Source organism: Cervus elaphus, chromosome 5, assembly GCF_910594005.1.
Source record: "Cervus elaphus chromosome 5, mCerEla1.1, whole genome shotgun sequence".
Classification (NCBI taxonomy): Eukaryota; Metazoa; Chordata; class Mammalia; order Artiodactyla; family Cervidae; genus Cervus; species Cervus elaphus.
Genome location: NC_057819.1, coordinates 128674272 through 128696546, shown reverse-complemented (window position 1 = coordinate 128696546; position 22275 = coordinate 128674272). Strand labels below are relative to the sequence as shown.

General features: G+C 60.1%; 3 protein-coding genes across 5 annotated transcripts in view; 2 read left to right on the top strand and 1 right to left on the bottom strand.

The window, feature by feature from the left end:
- KIF19 (kinesin family member 19) overlaps window positions 1-7328 on the top strand; it is a 29779-nt gene extending 22451 nt beyond the window's left edge. For 2 of the 3 annotated variants that reach the window (XM_043905633.1, XM_043905632.1), the window contains 10 exons: window positions 358-523; window positions 1167-1341; window positions 1472-1670; window positions 2749-3019; window positions 3107-3228; window positions 3686-3822; window positions 4070-4175; window positions 4345-4432; window positions 5089-5844; window positions 6110-7328. In XM_043905633.1, the coding sequence (XP_043761568.1) occupies window positions 358-523; window positions 1167-1341; window positions 1472-1670; window positions 2749-3019; window positions 3107-3228; window positions 3686-3822; window positions 4070-4175; window positions 4345-4432; window positions 5089-5844; window positions 6110-6240 (2151 nt within the window). In that variant the 3' untranslated portion in view covers window positions 6241-7328. The remainder of the gene's footprint in view (window positions 1-357; window positions 524-1166; window positions 1342-1471; window positions 1671-2748; window positions 3020-3106; window positions 3229-3685; window positions 3823-4069; window positions 4176-4344; window positions 4433-5088; window positions 5845-6109) is intronic. The other variant, XM_043905634.1, reaches the window with a different exon arrangement.
- A 148-nt stretch (window positions 7329-7476) lies between these two features.
- On the bottom strand, window positions 7477-13082 carry BTBD17 (BTB domain containing 17). Its single transcript, XM_043905635.1, has 3 exons — window positions 12949-13082; window positions 10518-10794; window positions 7477-9067 (listed from the first exon to the last, which is right to left on the bottom strand). The coding sequence occupies exons 1-3, from the start codon at window positions 13031-13033 to the stop codon at window positions 7993-7995; spliced, it is 1437 nt and encodes a 478-aa protein (XP_043761570.1). The 5' UTR covers window positions 13034-13082; the 3' UTR covers window positions 7477-7992.
- A 3320-nt stretch (window positions 13083-16402) lies between these two features.
- On the top strand, window positions 16403-20820 carry GPR142 (G protein-coupled receptor 142). The gene is made up of 5 exons (XM_043900810.1): window positions 16403-16456; window positions 16703-16909; window positions 18122-18257; window positions 19012-19170; window positions 19949-20820. Exons 1-5 carry the CDS (start codon window positions 16403-16405, stop codon window positions 20818-20820), a joined length of 1428 nt encoding a protein of 475 aa, XP_043756745.1.
- The last annotated feature ends 1455 nt before the right edge of the window (window positions 20821-22275 follow it).

Genomic DNA, 22275 nt, shown 5'->3' with positions numbered 1-22275 from the left:
CTGGTGGAGGGACGTAGTTTGATAGGTTGTAGGGTCAGAGGCAGGGCTTCCTGGGTAGCTCAAGTGGTAAAGAGTTCGCCTGCAATGCAGGAGACCTGGGTTCAATCCCTGGGTCAGGAAGATCCCCTGGAGGAGGGCATGGCAACCCACTCCAGTATTCTTGCCTGGAGAATTCCCATGGACAGAGGAGCCTGGCGGGCTATGCCCCATGGGGTCGCAAAGAGTCAGACACGGCTGAGCGACGAAGCACAGCACAGGGTCGGAGGCGGGGAAGTCATTACTGTCATCCAGGAGGAAGAGAGGATCCCCGAGGGCAGGCCCTGGCCTCCAGGTGACTGTACCCCGCCCCCTCCCCAGGTGAAGCAGAACCTGCTCAGTGTCTCCTACCACATCGCCCAGTACACGAACATCATCGCTGACCTCCGGGGCGAGATCCAGAGGCTCAAGCGCAAGATCGAGGAGCGGGGCGGGCGGAGCCCGGACCGAGCCCAGCTGGGGCGGAGCGACATCCGCCACATCCAGGGTGCGTGCGTGGGTCTCCGTGAGCCAGAGCCCGTCTCCTGAAGCCTCTCCAGGCTGCCTCAGGGTGCTCTGCGGTCAGACAGCACCGGCTTCAAAGCCGGATTTGGGCTCTCTCTGGCTGAGTAGCCTTTAAGCCTTCCGTCCTTTGGCTGTCAAACAGAATCGCGATCTCTGCCTCAGAGACCTGACCCGAGGATTCGGTGGTATCAGCGTGAGAGTCTGGGCATTTAGCTGTGTGGGGGCTTCACTCTGGGGACTGCAGTGAGGGCTGTGAGGCTGAGCCTGGCATCACCAGAAGGGATACGGTTCCCTTACAGATTTTCTGTACTTGCTTTGATGATTTTCCAGCACGTGGCAGTAAAGTGTCTAAGGGGTGCCTTTTACTACTTGACAGAAAGGTGCTCTAAAGGCTGGTGGAAGCCCAGTTCATACAGGGAGGCTGGGAGTCACCTTTGGGTCACCGCCTGAAGACAGTGTAGAAGTGGGATGTGGGAGGGGGGTAGTCTAGGAGGTCTTCCTGGAGGAGGTGGTTGCACAGAAGTCTTTTGGGGAGAAAGAGAGGGGAGGGCCCAGGCGGACCCAGACTTTCCTGGCCTGACTGTTCCTCCTCCGCTGACCTCTCCCACCTCCCATTCAACCGGCAGCCGAGGTGCAGCAGCACAGTGGGCAGGGCGAACAGGCCGCGATGGAGCACCTTCGTGAGCAGCTGATCAGCACCTTCCAGGAGCAGATGGACGTGCGGAGACGCCTGCTGGAGCTGGAGAACCGCGGCACGGAGCTGCAGATGGACACCTCCCGCCACCTGCTCACCATCGCCAGGTAAGCACCGCTGGCCTGGGCCGGGGGCCGGCGGGGGAGCTGGAGCCGCCCCTTGTGCTCCCCCTCCGCCCCCCGCCACCATCCCCATGGCCTGAATCCCCCGTCTCCTGTGGGGTTGGGGCTGCGGCAGCTGGAAGCACGAGAAGTCACGCCGGGCACTCAAGTGGCGAGAGGAGCGTCGGAAGGAGTCCTTCACTAAGGACGACCCCGGGAAGGACTTGGACACGGGTGATGGCCAGCCAGACATCGAGGAGCCCGCCGAGGTGGTGTCCGCCCACGAAAGCATCGCTGCCTTGATGACCAAGCAGAAGAAGCTGCGAAAGCAGAAGGTGCCTGGGGCTCGGGGACTGGGCAAGGGGGGTTGGGAGACTCAGCAGGAAGGGGCTGGGGGAGGTTTGTTGAGGAGTGAAACCTGGGCGCTCAGGCCACAAATCCCCTGCGACTTTGAGTCTTTCTCATCTGCGGGCTTGCCTGGTGGCTCAGATGGTAAAGAATCCATCTGCAATGCGGGAGACGCTGGTTCAATCCCTTGGTTGGGAAGATCCCCTGGAGTAGGAAATGGCAACCTGCTCCAGTATTCTTGCCTGGAGAATCCCCATGGACGGAGGAGGCTGGTGGGTCACAGAGTCGGACACAACTGGGGGACTAATGTTTGTGTGTGTACTCAGTTCCTCGGCCAGGTCTGACTCTTTGCAGCCCCTTGGACTAGCCCGCCAGGCTCCTCTGTCCATGGGGATTCTCCAGGCAAGAACTCATCTTTAAAATAGGAGTGGTCAGCCCTAGTGGGGTTGATGGGAAGATTAAATAAATCCTTTCACATATTAAAACTGGTAGCCAACATTCTAAGTAGGATTTTCCAGATCTCCCTTCTCTGTTCTGGAGCAGAGCCATACCAGGGGGCTTCAGGGTCCACGAGTCCTGACGGCATCAGATGGGCTGGGGTTGAGCTGGTCCACGGAGCTCATTTCACTGGATTCTCTGGTGGCTCAGACGGTAAAGGGTCTGCCTGCCAACGCAGGAGACTGAGGTCCAATCCCTGGGTCGGGAAGATCCCTTGGAGAAGGAAATGGCAACCCACTCCAGGATTCTTGCCTGGAGAATCCCATGGATGAAGGAGCCTGGCAGGCTACGGTCCATGGAATCGCAGAGTTGGACAGGACTGAGAGAATTCATTGCACAGAGCTTGTTCAAGGGATGGGTTGCAAGAAGGTAGGCACAGAGGGGTCACTCAGGAGCAGTCCCCGGTTGCAGAGTTCGAGACACAGCTTCGAAAAGTGGGCCTCGGAGTGGGGCTGCAGCCTGGCGCCCAGCGTCCAGGGGCTTGGACGGGCGAGGACCCCGCTCAGCAGCGGGTGCGGGCGGCCCCTCGCCGGCCACCTGGTGCTGACCGCCCGCCCGGCTCCCCAGCTGGCGCTGGAGCAGCGGTGCCGAGAGCTGCGCGCGCGGGGCCGCCGCCTGGAGGAGACGCTGCCGCGGCGCGTCAGCTCGGAGGAGCAGCGCGAGGCGCTCGGCCTGCTCTGCCGCGTGCACGAGCTGGAGCTGGAGAACGCCGAGATGCAGTCGCACGCCCTGCTCCGCGACGGCGCGCTCCGCCACCGCCGCGAGGCCCTGCGCCGCCTGGAGCAGCGCCGCAGCCTCTGCGAGGAGATCATCCGCGCCCAGCGGCAGCTCATCCAGGGTAGGGCCCCCGCCCCGCGCGTCCGACCCTCCCTCCGAGGGCCCGAGAGCGCGCGCTGAGCCCTGCCTCTCCGCTCCCCCACCGCAGACTGCAACCTGGCCGTCCCGCAGCACCTGGAGGAGCTGTATGAAGTGTACCTGCGGGAGCAGGAGGAGGGCAACCTGGAGCGCGCCACCATGATGGACCGCCTGGCCTCTCGGGCCTTGCAGGTGGGCGCCCGGGCTGGACCATGCGCACGTGAGCTAAGGGCGGGGCTGATGCCCAAGGCGGCGCCTGCCAGGAGCTAGGGTGGCCTCGGACCGGGCTAGCTGGTCCCCAGAAAGCTGACTCTTCCTCCTACTTATCCGACCCAAAGCCTTGCCAACACCCCTCCCGTGGTGTTCTCCGGCACGTGTCCCCATCCAGGGTCTGAGGATCAGGGCTGGCGATCTGAGATATCACTAAGGGCCCTGGATACCCTCCCAGGAGACCAGGCCACCAGGCGGTGCCACTGGGAATGCCCAGCAGACCACAGCTGGCCCCTGGGGACTCAGAACACAAGCCCCCCTCCCTTCTGGGGCTCCCAGCCCAGATTACAGCCCCAGATTGTGTGCCTGTCATCCAGGCTGTTTACTCAGTCTGAGACCAAGTCTTCCGAGTCCCCTCTCCCTCCTTTCCCCTCCCCAGGACAGCGCCTTGCCCAAGATTAGCCCCCCAGGAACCGTGCCGACCCCGGAGGAGTCTGACCTAGAGAACGTCAAGATGCCGAACTCCGAGTCCCCGCACCGGCACAGGAGCTTCCTCCCTCTGCTCAGCACTGAGAGGTGAGCCCGAGGGCCACTTCCTGCCATCCAGCCCGCCCGAGCCACCAGGCCGTCTCAGAGATGCCAGCCCAGACCTGGCTTCCCAGGGAGGATGGAGCAGGAATGGAAAGGGGGGAGGGGGCACAGGTCTGGAGCCAGGACTTTGGGTCCTCGTTCCCATAATGCAGCAGTTCTCAGGAGGGGTAGGGGTGGGACCCCGTGGTCCCAGCCTGGTCAACAGCTGCCCATCCTCCTCTGTTGACCTCAGTGAAGCCAACCACGTGTTCAAGGCTAGCTCCCGGGCTTGGCAAGCGAAGGGCTCCTCTGTGCCCACCCCACCCCCTATCCCGGCTGGCAACCTGGTGACACAGGAGGTGAGCAGTGGGCCCCACGGGCCCCCCGGGCTCCCCTGATGTGGGTGGGAGTACAGGGCAGGGGGGGACACCCAGTGGTTGGGATGCAACTTTTCCAAAACAGCCCTCTGAGGACGTAGGGCCCCTGCTGGGTCCAATGGCTTCTCTTCCCAACCCATTCATCTCACAGGCCGCCACTCAGGTTGGTCTGAACGGCCAGATCAACTCCTCCCCTGAAAGCATCGAGAATGTGTCGGAGATCCCCTTGTCCCGCAAAGGTGTGTCTCCTGTCTCCCCCCAGCCCCCATCAGCCTGAGCCTGGCATCATCTCAACAGCTCAGAGCACCCAGCCCGAAGCCCCCTCCTTCCCTCTCTGCTGCTGAACACACCCAGGCATCATTCTAGAGAGGCACCAGTGCCCAGAGAAGAGTAACCACCTGCTCTGTGTGGACAGAGCAGGGGACACAATCGGAAACCAGAATGGGGAACACAGGGCCCTTGGGATCACGCCCCCCCTTCCCACTCGGAAATAATTGTAATAGCAAATAGAGTCCGAATCCTCCCTACCCTGTGGCCATAGGCAACCCCCATTATCTCAGCTAATCCATCCTCAGAACCTGGGACCTCCCTGGCAGTCCAGTGGTTAAGACTCAGCACTTCCACTGCAGCGGGTGAAGGTTAGATCCCCAGTCAGGGAACTGAGATCCCACATGCCGTGTGTCACGGTCAAAAAAAAATCTTCACAACGCATTGGGGTTAGTTTTACCATCGTCAGTTTACAGATGAAAAGAAGGCTGAGAAACTTTGGCCCAAAGTTTCTCAAACAGCAAGCAAGTCGGGGTGAGCTGCGGCAGAGAAGCCGTGTTGGAGGTGCAGGAGGGGGAGGAAAATGTGGCCTTGATCCCGGGCTGGGTGCCCCTCTGTCCCACCGCAGGGAGGAAGGAGATCGTGAGCGACACCAAGAGCATCTCCTTGAAGGCTGCCCGGCGCCGCTCGCAGGCCCTGGGGGCCGAGGGGCGCCAGCTGCTCACACCCACCATGAAGCATAGCAGCCTGTCTCTGCACTCGCTGGGCGAGACTGATGACGTGCGGATGCCCGGACCGCTGGCCTGCAAGCGGCCGCCCAGCCCCACCCTCCAGCACGCTGCCAGCGAGGACAGCCTGTCCAGCAGCACGGGCGAGTCGCCATCCCAGGCGGTCGAACGTCACGGCGATGGCCCCTGTCCCACGCTGCAAGACCAGAAGAAAAGCCTAAGCAAGAAACGAGAGAAGTCTCTGGAGGCAAAGAGGAAGCGGAAGTCTCAGTCTTTTGAAGTCACGGGACAAGGGGTAAACCTAGGGGGACAGGAGCTGGGGGTGTCTGGGCCCCCTCCTTGCTGGGTTCTGAAGGCTAGATTCCTCCAGAGGCCCCACGGTACCCCTAACTCTGCACCACCCTCCATGGCGTGTCCCCCAAGTGAACCTAACATCTCCTTGTATCAGATCCCCACGCAGCTCCCAGCTCATCTGGCTCTCCAGCCAACGCAGCTGTCCCGCCCCAAGACGCAAATCGCTGGGCCCCATCCCGTGGAGAGTAACATCTCAGACCAGAGGATGCCAGTGGTTGGGCACCTAACCCCTAGCATCCGGCACCTGGGAAAGGCCACGCTGCCTATGGCCAAGGTCAAACTCCCTCCGTGCCAGAACTTGGGTGAGTACCAGCAAGTGTGTGTGTGTGTGGGGGGGGGGGGGAATAGCAAGGGGGAGAAGGGAGCCCTTGGCCAGGCCAGGGAGGAGGCTGGTTGAGCTCCCTGCCCCTATGGCTGCCCCTTGCCGGAAACTGGGTTCCTGAAGACTGTTAGTGGGACTGGCTTCTTGGGGTAGTGCCCCTAGGGAGTTCAGAGCCACTGTGGGTGACGAGAGGGGCATGGAGAGGCATGCCTTAAAGCACAGCTCCTGGCCTTTCCCCACCGCAGGCCCTGAGGACGTCTCCCCCCTTGCTGCCCCCTCCAACCCAGGGGATGTTCCCGGACGGGTTACTCGGGTGCCCCGCCTGCCCCATGACACAAGCATCCAAGGCAAAGATGGACGCTTGCGGCACAACTGAGGGGCCCTGCCTGCCCACCAAGGCTTGATGGGGCATGGCAGGAAAGGGAGACGGAGGCTGGGCAGATGGGGATGACCTGGCATCAGAAGCTCGGGATCTCAGAAGGCTGGGGCGCCTGGGGCCCAGGAATCGTGGGGGTGCCTGCCCCCCACAGTTCCAAGGCTTCAGTGCCACTGGGAAGGGGAGCCGAGCCCAGGAGGCATGGCCTGGATGGCAGGGCTCCCTGGCCAGAGACTCCTGTTGCTGAAACTCTGTTCTAAGATCTGCAACCAGACTTGGCCTGAGGAATGGGGGGCGGGGGTGAAGCAGGGAGGGACTGTTAGAGGGATAGGGCTCCTGGGCCCACATCTGGGGCAAGGGCAAGCTGGATGGTTGGGGAAGGGCCCGATGGGCATTTCACTTACTGTGGCTAGGGGGTGGGAAGGAATCTAGTTTTGTTACTTAGCAGTCGCTTCTGCCTTCCCCCGTCCCCCCACTCTTTTTTAACAATAAAAATCCCGTTTGAGTTTTGTGGGTTGTTCCGGAAACTAGACCTTGTCTGAAAGGTGGGGTGGTCCTGACAGACTGGCTTCCCTTCCCGGGTGGTGCTCATGGTAAAGATCCTGCCTGCAATGCAGGAGATGCAAGAGATGTGGGTTCGATCCCTGGGTCAGGAAGATCCCCTGGAGGAATAAATGGCAACCCACTCCAGGATTCTTGCCTGAAGAATCCCGTGGGTAAAGGACTGGCGGGCTGCAGTCCATGGGGCCGCAAAGAGCCAGACACGACTGAGCGACTGAGCACATCCCTGATTAAGATTCAACCCAAGTCCTCACCTCCCAACACACCCTCTTCCTCTCCGGCTGGTTGTAGAGCACCCATCAACAAACTCCTGGGGGAAAGTGGTTTTCCTCCGGACCCTGAGGTCTCTCCCCAGGAAGGGCGGGGCTCTAAGGCCCATTCGTGTCCTCTCCCACCAGTACACACCTCTGCCCAGACCCCCTCCCAGGAGAGGTCAGAGACTTAGGCTTGTGCTTACCCCTCCCACCCTGGGAAGTCAGGGCTCAGAAACTGCTGAGCTGAGCCCCTCAGTTTCAGGTGAGGAAGCTCCCCCAATGTGCACCTGACCATCTCAATGCTTTTACCTGCCCTGTGCCCTGTGGGGATGGGGGCCCTTGGGGAAAAGCTAATGAATGATGGGGAGTCCCTGACCTGTGGAGCCCTCCTTGGACTGCTTTTACCCCCAGAACTATGTGGTTTAATCATCCCCTTGCCGCTCAGAGCACTGGTTTATTCTACCAAGAGCATTGGCTTCCCATGTGGTGCTGGTGATAAAGAATCCACTTGCTAATGCAGGAGATGCAAGAGACATGGGCTCGATTCCTGGGTTGGGAAGATCCCCTGCAGGAGGAAATGACATCCCCCTCCAGTATCCTTGCCTGAAAAATTCCATGGGCAGAGGAGCCTGCTGGGCTACAGTCCATGAGATGGCAAAGAGTGGAACGGAACTGAGCATATATACACACAATACCAAGAACCTCACTTTAAAGTCAATGTGAAAGCAGCTCCTGAAACCAGGCATCTGGTCTACCACCCATGGCCTGGCTTCCACCCAACTCTAAGGCCGCCAGCGCCTGGTCACCCAGCAGGCCGGGTTAGACACCTCCACTGGTCATGCCACTCCCAGTCCCTCTGCGCCATCTCTACTGGGCCTTTATTTTCCTGATCCAGAGGCGTCAGGGATGCTGAGCTCCCCGACCCGGGCCCGCCTGGCTACTTGGGGGTCCGGATGAGGGTGTGATAGACGGGCTTGACAATGAGGTGGAGATGCAGGGCGTTCTCCACCAGGTACTCGGAGTTGCGCCGCTGCAGGTCGGCGTGCGCCAGGAAGTCGCCGGCCTCCTCGCTGCTCTGGTGGAAGCTGTAGGCGTGGCGGACCAGCAGGCGGCCGTGGTGGCGCGCCCCCACCAGCACGGTTTTCTGGAAGCTCACGCCTGCCGCGTCGCCGCCGCTGCTGGCCGGCGTGACCACCAGCCGCGGCCGTCCGTCCTCGGGGCGTGCGAGGGGCAGCGCGGTGCCCGCGGCGTCCGCGTAGACGGGCCGCAGGCTGACCGGCAGCCAGCGCGGCGAGAAAAGCACGTTCCAGGTGACCCGGCGGCCCGAGTCGTGGCCGCTCGGGCCCAGCTGCGTCTGGAAGCTGGTACTGCGGTCGTCGCGGGCCGGGTTGTTGATGACCCACGGGGCGCCCCAGGCGGGCGCGAGGTAGTTGCGGGGCAGGAAGGCGCTGCCGTTGACGTCGAAGAACTTGGCGTAGTGCAGCGGCGAGGCGGCGTGGAACTGGTAGGCCTGCAGCAGCAGGTCGGCCACCGCCGGGCCGTGGCGCGCCAGGGCGGCCGAGCGCGCCTGCAGCTGGAACAGCTGCGCCGGAGGGATCATGGGGTAGCGGATGGCGCGCAGCGCGCGCTCGGCCACGGCCGGCGGCGGCCGCGCGCGGCCCAGCCACGCCTCCAGCGCCTGGAACAGCTCCAGCTCGTCCTGCAGCACGAGGTCCGAGCGCGGCAGCAGCTGCGCCAGCAGCTCAGGGCTCACGGCGCCCCACTCGGCACTCCCCGCCACGGCCGACAGGTTCCAGGCCAGGAACTGCAGGCAGCTCTGGCGCAGGGCCTCGTCTCCGGTGCTCACCGCGTAGTGGTACCAGCCCACCGCCGGGCCCGCGCCGCCCGCCAGGTGCGCGCGCATGTAGTCGGCCACGCCCCGCTGCAAGGAGGCCACGCGGTACTTGGTGGCCAGCTGGTGCAGGGGGATGGCCTGCGCCAGCAGCACGGTCAGCTCGCCGCAGTAGAGGTACCTGCCGGAGAGGTGCAGAGATGGAGCGCGGTCAGGGCGGGCCCACGGTTACCCTACCCCGCGCCGCCTCCTGAGTCCCGAGGGTACCGGGCCTTGGGCAGGCAGCATCGTCCTTAAGGGAACCAACAGAAGGACCTTCCCGCGCGCATCCTACTTCACCGCCTCTTCCTTCCGGTTTCTCGTGGGGTGTGGAAATAAGCATGCATTTATTGAGCACAGGTGGCTCGGTGGTGAAGCATCCGCCTGCCAATGCAGGAGACGCAGGTTCTGTCCCTGGGTCAGGAAGATCCCCCGGAGCAGGAAATGGCAACCCCCTCCAGTATTCTTGCCTGGGAAATCCCGTGGACACATGAGCCTGGTGGGCTGCAGTCCATGGGGTTGCAGAGTCGGAAGGGACTGAGCTGACTGAGCACCCACTAAGGGGCTGAGTTCTGTGCTAGAACAAGAAAGATGCAGCTCCTACCTCTGCAGGTTTACAGTGTGGGTTCGGATTCATGTTCTGCCAGTTACTTGCTGTGAGAATGGGCAAGCCATTTAACTCTGCTGTTTGCCTCTGGAAACAAAAGATGTTTCCCAGGATCCCTTATAGTGAGTGTGGTCATGTGACTAAATTCTAGCCAATGAGATACCTGCAAAGGCAGGGACTGGGATTGGGGGAAGGCTGGTTGAATAGAACTGACTAGGGTAGAGGTCATTCTTGTTCAGTCTCTCTGTCCTGTCGGGCTCTTTGCGACCCCATAGACTGCAGCACGCCAGGCTTCCCTGTCCTTCATCATCTCCTGGAGCTTGTTCAAACTCTTATCCGTTGAGTCGGTGATGCCATTCAACTATCTCATCCTCTGTCGTCCCCTTCTCCTCCTGCCTTCAGTCCTTCCCAGTTAGGGGGTAGAGGAAAGATGCTTTTGTCCTTCTGTGCTATCCCTCTTCCTGTTGCCTCGAAGTTGGAAGAAATGACCGATATTCTGCAGCCTCTTGTCTAAGCTATTAAAGCAGGGTCACTTTCTCAGACTAGAGTGTGGACAGTGTCCCTGTGCAGCATGCTAGCAGGAAGCAGCCCCCTAGCCCTGTGGTTCAAAACCTGGACAGACAGCAAAACCACACAGAGACATTAATATAAGAAACAACAGTTCGGCCCAGCCCTAGATATGAAGCTCGGGATACAGGGTGGGGTCCAGAAGTCTATAGTTTTTAGAAGCTCTCAAGGCCAGGTTTGGAAACAGCTTTGAGAATATTTGGTAACTAACTTCAAACCACCCAGAGCTTTCAGGCAGGGGAGTCATGCTGCATTTTGCAAGAAGCTGGTGGGAGGAGGGAAGCGGGAGGTGGTTGCATGGTCATCCTAATGCCATTCAGGGAAGGCGCAGGGCTAAGAGCCAGGGCTTCCGTCACCCTGTGAGTGGAGAAGCCAGGGACGTGGAAAGGGATGACGTCTTCCCCTGATCCTTCCCCACCTGATAAACTTGTCGAAGACGGCAGCACAGTCCCGGGGCTCCTGCAGCACCACCTCGCTCTGGTTGCTCAGCAGCTCCCGGAACTGCTCACTGTGCAGTCCCAGCAGCAGGCGGTGGGCGTGGAAAACTCGGACCTCGTCGGTGCCCGCAGCCTGCACCCGCAGCACCACATCGCTGGCGTTGCCCTGCCGCAGCAGTTCCTGCAGGCGCTGGAGCAGCATCTGGGAGTGGTTGATGGAGGTGCCCGCTGACTCCCCGCCGACATCAGCTTTCTGGGCTGCAGCCGGAAGGAACACAGAGCAGCCTGAGAGGGCAGCCTTCTGGGGTGGCCGACAGACCAGCTGGAGATGCCTGTGGTTGGATGTGGGGAAGCCTGGGGAGGCTGTGTGCTCCCCTGTTTGTGCCTGTGAAGTGCGTGGATGCACGAGCACATCCTGGACGGGGAAATTCGTGAACCTGACCCTGAGCAGACCCGGAGAAGATGCCCTTGGAAGGGGCAGAAGGCGGATGGATTCCCAGCAGGGAGAGGTCATGAATCAGGATGGGACAAAATGTCCAGAGCTGGACTTGCCCGGTAGTAAAAATCCTGCCACCCATGCAGGAGACACAGGTTTGATCCCTGACCTGGGAAGATCCCACGTGCTGCAGAGCAACTAAGCCTGTGCTCCACAACGATTGAGTCTGTGCTCTAGAGCTGGGGAGCTGAAACTACCAAGCCCGAGGTCTGCAGCCAGAGAAGCCACTGCAGTGAGAAGCCCGCGCACCTCGACGAAGAGAAGCCCCTGCTTGCGGCAAGTAGAAAAAAGCCCACACAGCAACAGAGACCCAACACGTCCAAAAATAAAAAAAGTTTCATGTCTAGAGCTGATCTCCATGATGCCAGACCCCTAGGCCAGGGTTGAGGAACCTCTTGGCCCCTCACCTCCTGAAGAACTGCCCACCTTACCCCTCGGAAGAGAAAAGTTGGCTCAAAGCAGTGCTGCTGCTGCTGCTGCTAAGTCGCTTCAGTCGTGTCCGACTCTGTGCGACCCCATAGACGGCAGCCCACCAGGCTCCCCTGTCCCTGGGATTCTCCAGGCAAGAACACTGGAGTGGGTTGCCATTTCCTTCTCCAATGCATGAAAGTGAAAAGTGAAAGTGAAGTTGCTCAGTCGTGTCCGACTGTTCGAGACCCCATGGACCGCAGCCTACCAGGCTCCTCTGTCCATGGGATTTTCCAGGCAAGAGTACTAGAGTGGGTTGCCATTGCCTTCTCCGCAAAGCAGTGCATTCCCCAGCAAATAATCTATTGAGCACTTACAATAAGCCAGACACTCCCCTGGGAGCTCAGACAGTGAACAAAACAAACCAGCTCCTTACACTTATAAAAGCACAACTTAGCTTCTTAGGCAATAAATACAAATAAGCAACAAATAAGCGCTCTGGTTTTAGGCTGTGACCAGTAAGGGAGGTGATGGTAGTGGGGTGTCGGCTCCTGTAGGTGCAGGAATCTGAGACAGGCTCCCTGAGGAAGTGATAAGGGGCCCGCCTGAGGCCCCGGGAGAGGCTGGGCTTGGTGCTGGGAAAGCGGAGAGGATCTGCCCAAGTTCTGAATGGGAGGTGAGGGGCAGAGCAGGGGAGGGGGCTGCAGCTTAGGGGTGGGGGGGCCCAGGCCCAGCCGCCCTCCTGGATCCTGATCTGGGAGGCAGGGGTCTACGCTGGCCTCCTGGGGGACCCGAGAAAGCACAGAGCCAGCGGGTCCCGGACAGGACTCTTGGGCACCTGCGCCTTGGGACTGGCATCCTCCTGCTTCCGGGCGAGCCACACCGGACCCTCCTCTCCTGTTTCCAGGGACACCCTGAGGGTCAGACGGGGACATGTGCTCACGGATGGAAAACTGAGTGACAGAAAGCACTGCCAGCAGCTTCCCCAAGTGGAGCACGGACTGAGGCGTCGAGGGGAGCAAAGGGGTACCCCCATACCTCCACCCCCCATGCGTGTATGGGTGCACGCGCATACACACACACAGTCCCAGGGTCCACGTGGACTCTTGAGGAGGCTCTCAGGAAAGCAGAGCCTCTGTGTATGAGTGAGAGAGAGACCGAGGGCGTGAGAAAGGGTGAGAGAGGAGCTCTGGTTATTTTCCAGCCCCGCCATCCCCCAAGCTGTCACCGTGAAGGCTCCAAACGCTGATGGATCTCACTCTCCCCAGCCTGGACCCAGCTGCCGGGGACACTGGACAGTAGAAGGGTCTTCCTGTGGTTAAGCCCCCTGCCCGCCCGCCCGCCTGCCCAGCCCTCCTGCCCTCGGAGGCCGGCTACCCTCCTCCACGGAGCTGCATGATCAAATCGACTCTATGCCCAGCCCGGCTGGCTGGACACCGCCCCCTCCTGGCCATGGGCAGTTGGAGCCTGAAGGTCCTGCCCCTTCTCTCTGCCCACTGCCCACTCACCTGCACGAGTGACCATCCCCACCAAGGTCAGCATGGCCCAGAAGCTGGCCCAGGACCTGGGCTTGGCAGAGCCCAGCCTGCGCATCTCTGTATCCTGCCCCCAAGCCCACGGGAGGAATAGCAGAGCCCAGACCGCTCCGCACACATCCCTCCTCCTTATATAGGATCCAGCCCGAGGGGATGGCCCCCCTTTCCCGGCTGGCTTCCCTCCCGCCACCCAGCCTCTGCCTTGGATTGGTGGAAACTGGCCCCAGCTGTTACCCAGGCAACCAGTTGAGCCGGAGAGCGGGCGCCCCAGGCACTATTGTGCTGCCCTCGGGCCCCTGAGGGGACCAGATCCGGCGGCCTCCCCACATCTCTCACCACCCGGCATAGCTAGTCACTCCTCTCCTGGGAAGCCGAAGGCTCCCCAAAGGGCAGGCAAAGGGCTCCAGAACCAGAGGCAGCCACCAGCCCAGAGGGTCCCCAGCCCCCTCCCCTGACCCCCGGCCCTGGCACAGAGTACGCTTGGCAACATCCTGGCTGGAGCACCGTGGTGAGCCAAGGAGTGCGAAGGAAGGGCCTGGAACAGGAGGAGGCAGCAGCCCAGGCCCCGCCCGCCCCCTCCCGATTTGGGGTGGGCTAGCACCCCAGAAAAGAGGACAGGGCTCTAAGGAGGGGCCGTGGGGTAGCTGATGTCACTTTGATGTCCTGCGTTGAAGAATGTTCCTGGCGTGCTCTGAGGAGGGTGATGGGCCTTAGGGACATGGGGACTGTGGCCATCACACCCGCCCCCGCCAGGTCAAGGTGAGCTAGGATGGCAGGGCCGGGCATAGAGCAGCTGCACCCCAGCCTTTGCACCCCTGCCCCGGAGCACCCCCACCCAGAACCGGGCTGGCTGCCTCACTTGAGGCTGGTCCCCCGCAGGCATCCCACCCGCTGTCTGACCAGGAGCTGCCCTGGCACCTTCCTCTAATTCACCTTCTCAAGTGGCCTCAGGTCTCTTGGTTCACCTCCGTGGAAGCTTTCTCTTACCAGCTTCAGTCCAGCTTCCTACGGTAATTTTTCACATCTCAAAGTTCCAAGGAGGGGGCTTCCCTGGTGGTCCAGTGCTTAAGACTCCGTGCTCCCAAGGCAGGGGGGCTGGGTTCCATCTCTGATCAGGCAACTAAGATCTGGCTTGCTGCGACTAAGACCTGGTGCGGTCAAATAATAATAATAATAAAAGCTGCAAGGAGACACACACAGAGCCCGGATCCACCCTGGCAGTCGGAGACGCCGAGGCAGACAGCTAGGGGACAGTGTCGGCTGGGTTAGTTCAGGGGAGAGCTCCTCTAAGGACAAAGGAATGGAGAGAAGGTGGGGTCTGGAGCCCAGGGGGGTGGGTGGGCGGCACTGGTGGGGCCTTACCTTTTCCAGGAGCAGGTAGGGCCTGGCCCAGATCCTCACTGGAGGGAGTGCTTCCAAGTTGATAAACTGAAATGGTGTGTGTGTGTGGTGGGTGTTGGGGGGGGTGGGCGGTGCTCCAGGGAGATCCAGCTTAGCGTTTCTCCCGAGGCCGGGTCCTTCACTAGGACTGGGTCAGAGCCCGCCCTCCCTTGCTCTCTGAATCCCAGGGACCGGCTCAATGGATTGATCTCTGCCCCGGGCTGGCACAGAGAAACCCAACAGCTCCACCCCCCACCCCTCTCTGGAGCCACAGAGAGAGCTGGAATTGGGTCTGGCACCTGCTTCGTCCGGGTTGGCAGAGGCGCAGCTGTGCGGCCCAGCGGAAACCCCTCCCGGCTGTCCTGACCTTCACGCCTGGCTCCCTTCATCCAGATTCGCCACCCCCTGCCCACTGGCGGCGCGCCTGCCCTTCCTGGGGGCCGTGCCACCTCCCTGACCCAATCCAACAAGACGGAGCCTCAGTGTGAAGGCGGCGGGGTGGGGGGTCAGAGCCAGTGCTGTTCAATAGGATGTTATTGATGATTTTTTACAAAGATGATGCTGAGAAAACCCACTAGTCAGAAAATGGTCTTTCAGTAAGAAAGTCTCCTTGAGGCTCAGAAGTGTGACCCACTGCGCTGGAATCTCCCACCCTCCACGTAGAAGCCAGGGCACCTGTGTCCTGTTAGTATCTTGACGATGGTTGTGTACACCCCCCAGCTAAGCTCCACCCGCTAGACTTAGATGGACGGCATTTCAAGTGTGCAGGAACTGGGGAGGGCCCAGGTTACCCAGAAGACCCAAGAGAGTCCCCTCTGACTCCCCATCTCTGAGAGGCCTTGCCTCTTCTAGCTCTAACTTGTCATCCCTGAAACTCCTCTACTAATTTAAAAACTGACTTTTCAGGCCACTGCCCTGCTGATCCAGTGGCCAAGACTCCAAGCTCCCAGTGAAGAGAGCCTGGGTGCGATCCCTGGTCAGGGAATTAGATCCCATATGCTGCAACTGAGAGTTTGCATGCCGAAACTAAAGAGCTTGCATGCCGCAACTAAGATCCAGTTCAGCCAAATAAATTTTTAAAAACAAACAAAAAAACCTGGCTTTCCAGGAATATGCATTCTCTGTTTTCGTTTTCTTAGTCTGAGGATTTCTGGAGTGTATGCGTGCATGTGTGTGTGTGCTGTGCATGTGTGTCCTCATATGTACGTATGTTTGGTCTGTAAGTATGTATGCATGTGTTTGTAGGTGTGTGTGTGTGTGTGTGGTGTGTGTGAGAGTCTTGGAGCTGGAGAGAGGAAGCGGGGTGTCCGCCCTGACCAATCTTGCAAATGGAAGGTCAGAGACAATCCATTTTATCTTGCCCTGTGCATCTGGAAGCTCCGTAATTCCTCGAGAGCAAGTCTGAGCTAGAACAATTCCCGGAGACCAGTGTAACTTCCCACCTGAGACAAGAGCATCCATGACCCAAGGGGCTTGTCTGAGGTCTCCTGGCCCAGAAGGGGCCGAGCCTGGATTCAGGTGTCATTTTTCTGCTTTTCTTTCCGCGCCTCCATACTGTCTCTTCTGAGAAGCTATTTCAGCAGCCACACGCGAGGCAAGGAATCGCTAGTGGTGGTAGAGCCTCTTGGGGCAGGATGCAGAGTGAATCTGCGGCAAGGGTGAGCAGACACGGGAGAATGGAGGGGTGGGCTTCCAGCACCGCCCCCCCCCCCCGGCTGCAGCCTCCCTTGTACCTGTGATGTCTCACTTCCTGAGCTAGGGTGCCCCAGAACACTTAGACTGGGGACCAAGGAATAGAGTCTAGGTTCCAGGCCACTCGGGGTTGGGGGGGTAGGCACAACAGTGATAAACAGGAAAGAATCGCTCTTCAAAGTAACTGGCGTGACATGGAAAGCTTCGCCTGAAGCCAGGCTGACCCGCGGTGGCACCGACCTTCCAGCCTCAGCACCCTGCATCATGCTGCCCACCCACCCCCAGCTGGAGGGCCTTGTGCATCCGAGGGGTGAGTCTACCTGACCCACTTCCCCTCCCGGTAAAGCCTGCGCTCATGGGGGACTTGCGCTACCTGAGCGCCTGCTCTTCCAGTGGGAGGGAGTGGCCAGTAACGGCTCTGGAGGAGGGACAAGGCCAAGTTCAAATTCCACCTGCCGCCACTGACATGCTCTGTGGCCTTAGCCTACTTGCTGGACTTCTCTGAGCTTCGGTCCCCTCTCGCGTGAAATTGAGGTGTCCCATGTTAGCTTGCAGGGCTGCAGGGAGGGCCACCCGTGCGGATGGGGTGGGTCCTCAGGAGATGTCAGCAGGGACATTTACGCCTGGCTCTAAGTGGCCCCCTGCTCACCCACAGCCTCCTGGTGCCGGGAGTTGGTGGCCTGGGGACTTATCTCTGCCACTTGCACCCTCTGTTGCTGGAGTCCCGGACACTCTGCCTGGGGACCTGAGTGCCTACTGTGCCACCCACGGGACCTGGCCAAAGCCAGTGGACTCTTGGAGGCATGCAGTGCCGGACCTGGCCACCAGGGAGCAGCAAGGCTTCTGTGAGTTCCGCGGCTGGGTGTGAAGGTGAGGCTGGGGGTGGGCATCTTGGTACTTCCAGGCCCAGAGTGGGATTTAATTTTGTTGTTGTTCAGTCACTAAGTTGTGTCCGACTCTTTGCAACCCCACCAACTGCAGCACACCAGTCTTCCCTTTTGCTCAAACTCATGTCCATTGAGTCGGTGATGCCATCCAACCATCTCATCCTCCGTCGTCCCCTTCTCTTCTTGCCCTCAATCTTTCCCAGCATCGGTGTCTTTTCCAACGAGTCAGCTCTTCCCATCAGGTGGCCGAAGTTTTGGAGCTTCAGCATCAGTCCTTCAGTGAATGTTCAGGGTTGATTTCTTTAGGATGGACTGGTTTGATCTCCTTGCAGTCCAAGGGGCTCAGGTCTAACTCAGGGAGCCCAGAGACAGGCTCTTCAGCATTCCCAGAGGGTGAGCGTGGGAGGCAATTCCAGGCTGGGCCTCAGCTCGCCCCTGACTCAATCCGCACGTGTCCCAGGAGCCCACTACGGGCTGCACTGGTGACTGTTCCCCACGTGGGATGGGAGAGCTGGCCAGGCTCAAATTCCAGTCTCTCCAGACTGCAAGCCACGCCGGATGGTGTTTATTTGCTAGTGACTGCTTGAAGGATGGTTCATTTCACCAGGGCTAGGAAAACAAGGGCTTGCGGGGTGCCGCTGGGTCTGGGTTTCCCAGAGCTGCTGGCAACTGGGTTCGGCTCCTCCTGTGGTCCCCGGCCAGCCCTGGGCATGGCTTCCTGCCATCCTTCCAGGCCAGCAGCCCCCCACCCCACCCCGGGGTAGCCTTCTTCTCAGTCCAACACCCGCAGCCACTGCACGACCGATTCCTTCCAGCCTGGCCCGGGGGCTCCTCTCCAGATCCGTGTCCGGCCCCGGGCAGCCTCAGCGCTCCCTCCCCAGCGCAGGTTGCCCCCCACTCCTCTCTGAGTCAGCTCCTGGGACCCTTCTGCCTTTCTTCAGAATCCTCGCCCCCACGGTTTCTGACAGCCAGACTGAGCCCAGGCCGGTTCCCAGTGCCCTTGGAGCATGGGGCAGGCCATCTAGAGTGCCAGTGCTGCCCTCCAGCCTCGCCCCTTCCCTTCCCAGGCTCCCTCGTAATCTTGCTTTGCTCCAGACGGTATCACTGCTCAGGCTCATCCTCCTGGGCCTCCAGTCTCCCCCTCCCCCTCCTCCCCCTCCCTCCTCCCACCACCCGCTGCCTCACAGCACGTACTGATCTCAGGCTCAGTGCTGCTGGAAGAATCGTCAGGCAAACAACTAAGAGGGAGCTGCAGGCACCCCCGGAAAAAGCCACACGGTGACCCAGGACCCAGGAGCATGCAGCTGGCAGGAGGAGAGACAGGTAAGGCGCCTCAGACCCAGGGTGGGCAGGGAGAGTGAGGTGGCAAGGCCAGCAAGGAATCCGGAGGTGCGGTGGGAATGGGGAGCTTGAAGGGGCAAAAATCAAAAGCTGGAAGGTGAGACCTAACATCCGAAAGTGTAGACTAGGCGGGGAGCGACCAGAGCATGTGTGTGGTCCTCATCCCAGACTGGCCACCAGCCAGATGTGTATGACGGCAGGCAGGTCACACCTGAGCCCTCTGGACCCAGTCTCCCCATCTGAAAACCAGGGCCTTTCCAGCTCCAGTGGTACTAGGAGACAGAGAGAGAGAGATGCTCTTTGGAGTAGAAAGGAGAGAACTTGGTCGCATCTCTCCTTGAAGAGGAGGCAGCTGTTTGCTACAGCAGCGGGGTTGCCGTGAGTCACGGTGGGTCCAGGCCCGTCACCCAGGATGCCTTAAGGACACAGCGCTCAAGCCCCAGTTCAGACGGTCTGACTCAGGCTGCCTGGGAACAAGGTGATTCAGACATGATCACTAAGATGGTGAGAAAGGCCACCGAGTACTTCTTCCCATTGATAGGGGAGCCAGGCCCCTGAGCGGGTGGGCTGGGGTGGAGCAGACGTGGCCATCGGGCCACGTTTGGCTGGACCTGACTAGGGGCTCTGTACGGAGCCAAAATGAGTAAAGACCTCAGGGCCAAGGTCAGGGTGGGCCTGCTCCAGGCCAGGCTGGAAAGAGACCAACAGTTCTAACCTGCCATTCCATACTTCCTAGCTGGCCAGCTACAGGTGACCCTGCTGCCCACACCCAACGGCAGTGGGCTGAGCCAGGAGTTTGAAGGCCGTTGGCCCGAGAGCCCCGCGATGTCCCCATGTGTGGCTGGGGTCATCCCTGTCATCTACTACAGCGTCCTCCTGGGCCTGGGGCTGCCTGGTGAGTGGGGAGTGGGGTCTGGGGTCCAGGGCTGGGCCAGAAATTGGGGTGCTCCTTCGATGGGTGCCAATCCTCTGTGCTGACCCCTGAGACCCAGGGTCATAGATTCCTTCCCCTTGCCTTGTGGGGGTGCTCTGGACCACTGCAGAGCCAAGCATAGTGGGGAGTAAAAGTGAGGGTGCTCAGTGGCCCACCAAGCTCCTCTGTCCATGAGATCTTCCAGGAAAGAATCCTGGAGTGGGTTGCCATTTCCTCCTCCAGGGGATCTTCCCGACCAAGGAATCGAACACACAACTCCTGGATCTCCGGCATTAAAAGCAGATTCTTTACCGCTGAGCCATTGCAGAAGCTTGGCGTGCTCAAGAGCTAAACCCGAGTTTTCACTAGAGCAGACAGCCCCCTTCTTTCCCCAGAAATGGGCATCTCCTAGAATAAGTTCATGCAGAACGGCCCAGAGCCTCACACTGAGAGCTTCTTGCACCATGCGCTGCCTTCAGAGAGCAGAGCAGGGGTGTGGTGGGATGCAGGAGACGACGGGTGGGATTAGAGAATGGCTCCTCCCTGCCTGTCGTCTGGTAAGGCAGTGGCCTGTGGTGCCATGGCTGGACAAGGCAAGGCTGATCTGGTTAACCTTCCCAACAAAGCGAGCTTTAAGAAGGTTCCGGAAAGAGGAAAAGAGAAGCAAGAAGCAGCAGGTGGGGAGGGATGATGAGAAAGCAAATCCAGGCAGCCCTTCTAACCTCTGACCTCTCCCCTCCCTGACCTCGGTGACCATCAGTCAATCTCCTGACCACAGTGGCCCTGGCCCGCCTCGCCGCCAGGACCCGGAAGCCCTCCTACTACTACCTTCTGGCGCTCACGGCCTCGGACATCGTCACGCAGGTGGTCATCGTGTTCGTGGGCTTCCTGCTGCAGGGAGCCGTGCTAGCCCGCCAGGTCCCCCAGGCCGTGGTACGCACAGCTAACGTCCTGGAGTTCGCTGCCAACCACGCCTCGGTCTGGATCGCCGTGCTGCTCACGGTGGACAGGTACAGCGCCCTGTGCCACCCCCTGCGCCACCGGGCCACCTCGTCCCCAGGCCGGGCCCGCCGGGCCGTCGCCGCTGTCCTTGGAGCTGCCCTGCTCACTGGCATCCCCTTCTACTGGTGGCTGGAAGTGTGGAGGGATGCGGACCCGCCCAGCACGCTGGACGAGGTGCTCAAGTGGGCTCACTGCCTCATTGTCTATTTCATCCCCTGTGGCGTTTTCCTGGTGGCCAACCTGGCCATCGTCCGCCGGCTGCAGCGGAGGGGCCGGAGCGGGCCGCGGCCCCAGGTGGGCAAGAGCACCGCCATCCTCCTGGGCGTGACCACGCTCTTCGCCCTCCTCTGGGCACCCCGCACCTTCGTCATGCTCTATCACCTGTATGTGGCCCCCGTCTATCACGACTGGAGGGTCCACCTGGCCCTGGACGTGGCCAACATGGTGGCCATGCTCAACACTGCCGTCAACTTCGGCCTCTACTGTTTCGTCAGCAAGACGTTCCGGGCCACTGTCCGAGAGGTCTTCCGGGACGCCCACCTGCCCTGGCCCCTGGGGTCACAGTCGACGGGCATGGTGGCAGAGCCTATGCTGAAGCCTCCGGGACGCCCCAGGGGGGCAGGGTTGTAAAAAGGAGCACACGCAGGGAGCTTGGGATGGCTCACGCTCGGATTACCGGGGTCTCTGTGGTTGTGCCCACAAACCTTATCGACACCCTCCATGGCAACCTGCGGGTGAGGAGAGAGAGTTCTTGCTTCAGGCGTGGCTCCCCAGGAAGCCAAATTAATGCTGGTGGGCTGAATGAATGAATAGATGGATGAATGGATGAATATGAACTGTTCTATCCTGCCCCTTCCTGGAGCCCACCTCTCATTCTCTGCGTCAATTGCTTCTCTGGCTTCTGCTGGCAATACCAGGGAGACAGAGATGTCCCCAGGATTCCAGGCCTTTCCTGGGCTGGGGGAACCATGTGGGGGGCTGAACAATGAGAGAGAGCTGTCTGGGAAAGTGGTCTTAAGCAGACTCAATGTCCCAGCTCTGGGGCGACATAAAGACCTTGGGGTCTTGAGTGTCCTGGACTGATTTTGATTGACTCCCTGCCCTGGAGCCAGAACAGGTTCAGGGGCCCCAGACAGCCCGCGGCTGCAGTCTTCATGGTTGCCGAGGAACAGGACTAAGCAACAAAAGGCCCTCTGAGCGCAGAGGCCAGGAGAGGGGAGAGGCGGCCCCCGCCACGCTGCTGACCTCTGCACTTGGGGAAGAAGATTCTTTCTCCACCAAGGGGAGGAAGGGAGATGGCTCCGCTGACGTGAGGCCCAGGGGTCTCTGCCCGGCCCGCCCAGACTCTCTCCTTTCGGTGGTGCCAGCCTGGAAAGGCAGCTGGGAGAGACAGCAGACGGACCTCCCACCTGCTCCAGGCATCGGGTAAACACATTAGCAGTCTGCTTTCTGCTTCTTGATCAGGCTGAACTGACCTTTCCCCTGAACGGGAGGTCCAGGCAGGCCCTCACCAGCACCCAACCCTTAGTGGGATCACAGAAGTGAAGAAGGCAGATGTGCACGGGGCAAACAGTCAGTACAAAATAAATGCACTTGGCCTTCTCCCTTCCCGCCCTACTTCCCTCCCCACAGCAGGAATGTCCAGGAAGGCACTTTCAGCTGCACCCATAAGGAAGAAAAGACAGGTCCCCAATCCGTTATCCACAGTTCTCAATTCCAAAAAGCTCTGAAAACCAAGACCATGACCTGAGTTTGCCACAAACACATCGAGTGACGAAACCTGACCGGAACAGGTGCAGGTTCAGGTATGTCTTGGTGCCGGGAGCTGCAGAGACTGCATTTCAGACTCAGCGGGTTTAGTTCTGGGCGGACGCCCCACACCCTGCTAGACTGGAGATCTGTTACTTTGTCTAAGCCACACATTACCTTCCTCTATTCTGAAAAATTCTGAGACACCTCTGGTCCCAAGAGTTGAGAGAGAGGACGGAGGACCTCTCAGCAAAGTCTCAGCCTGCCCTGAGTCGGTCGGGGGCATGGCGGATTCCCCCATCATTACTGAACCAAACGCGGGTCCCCTCTCCCCAG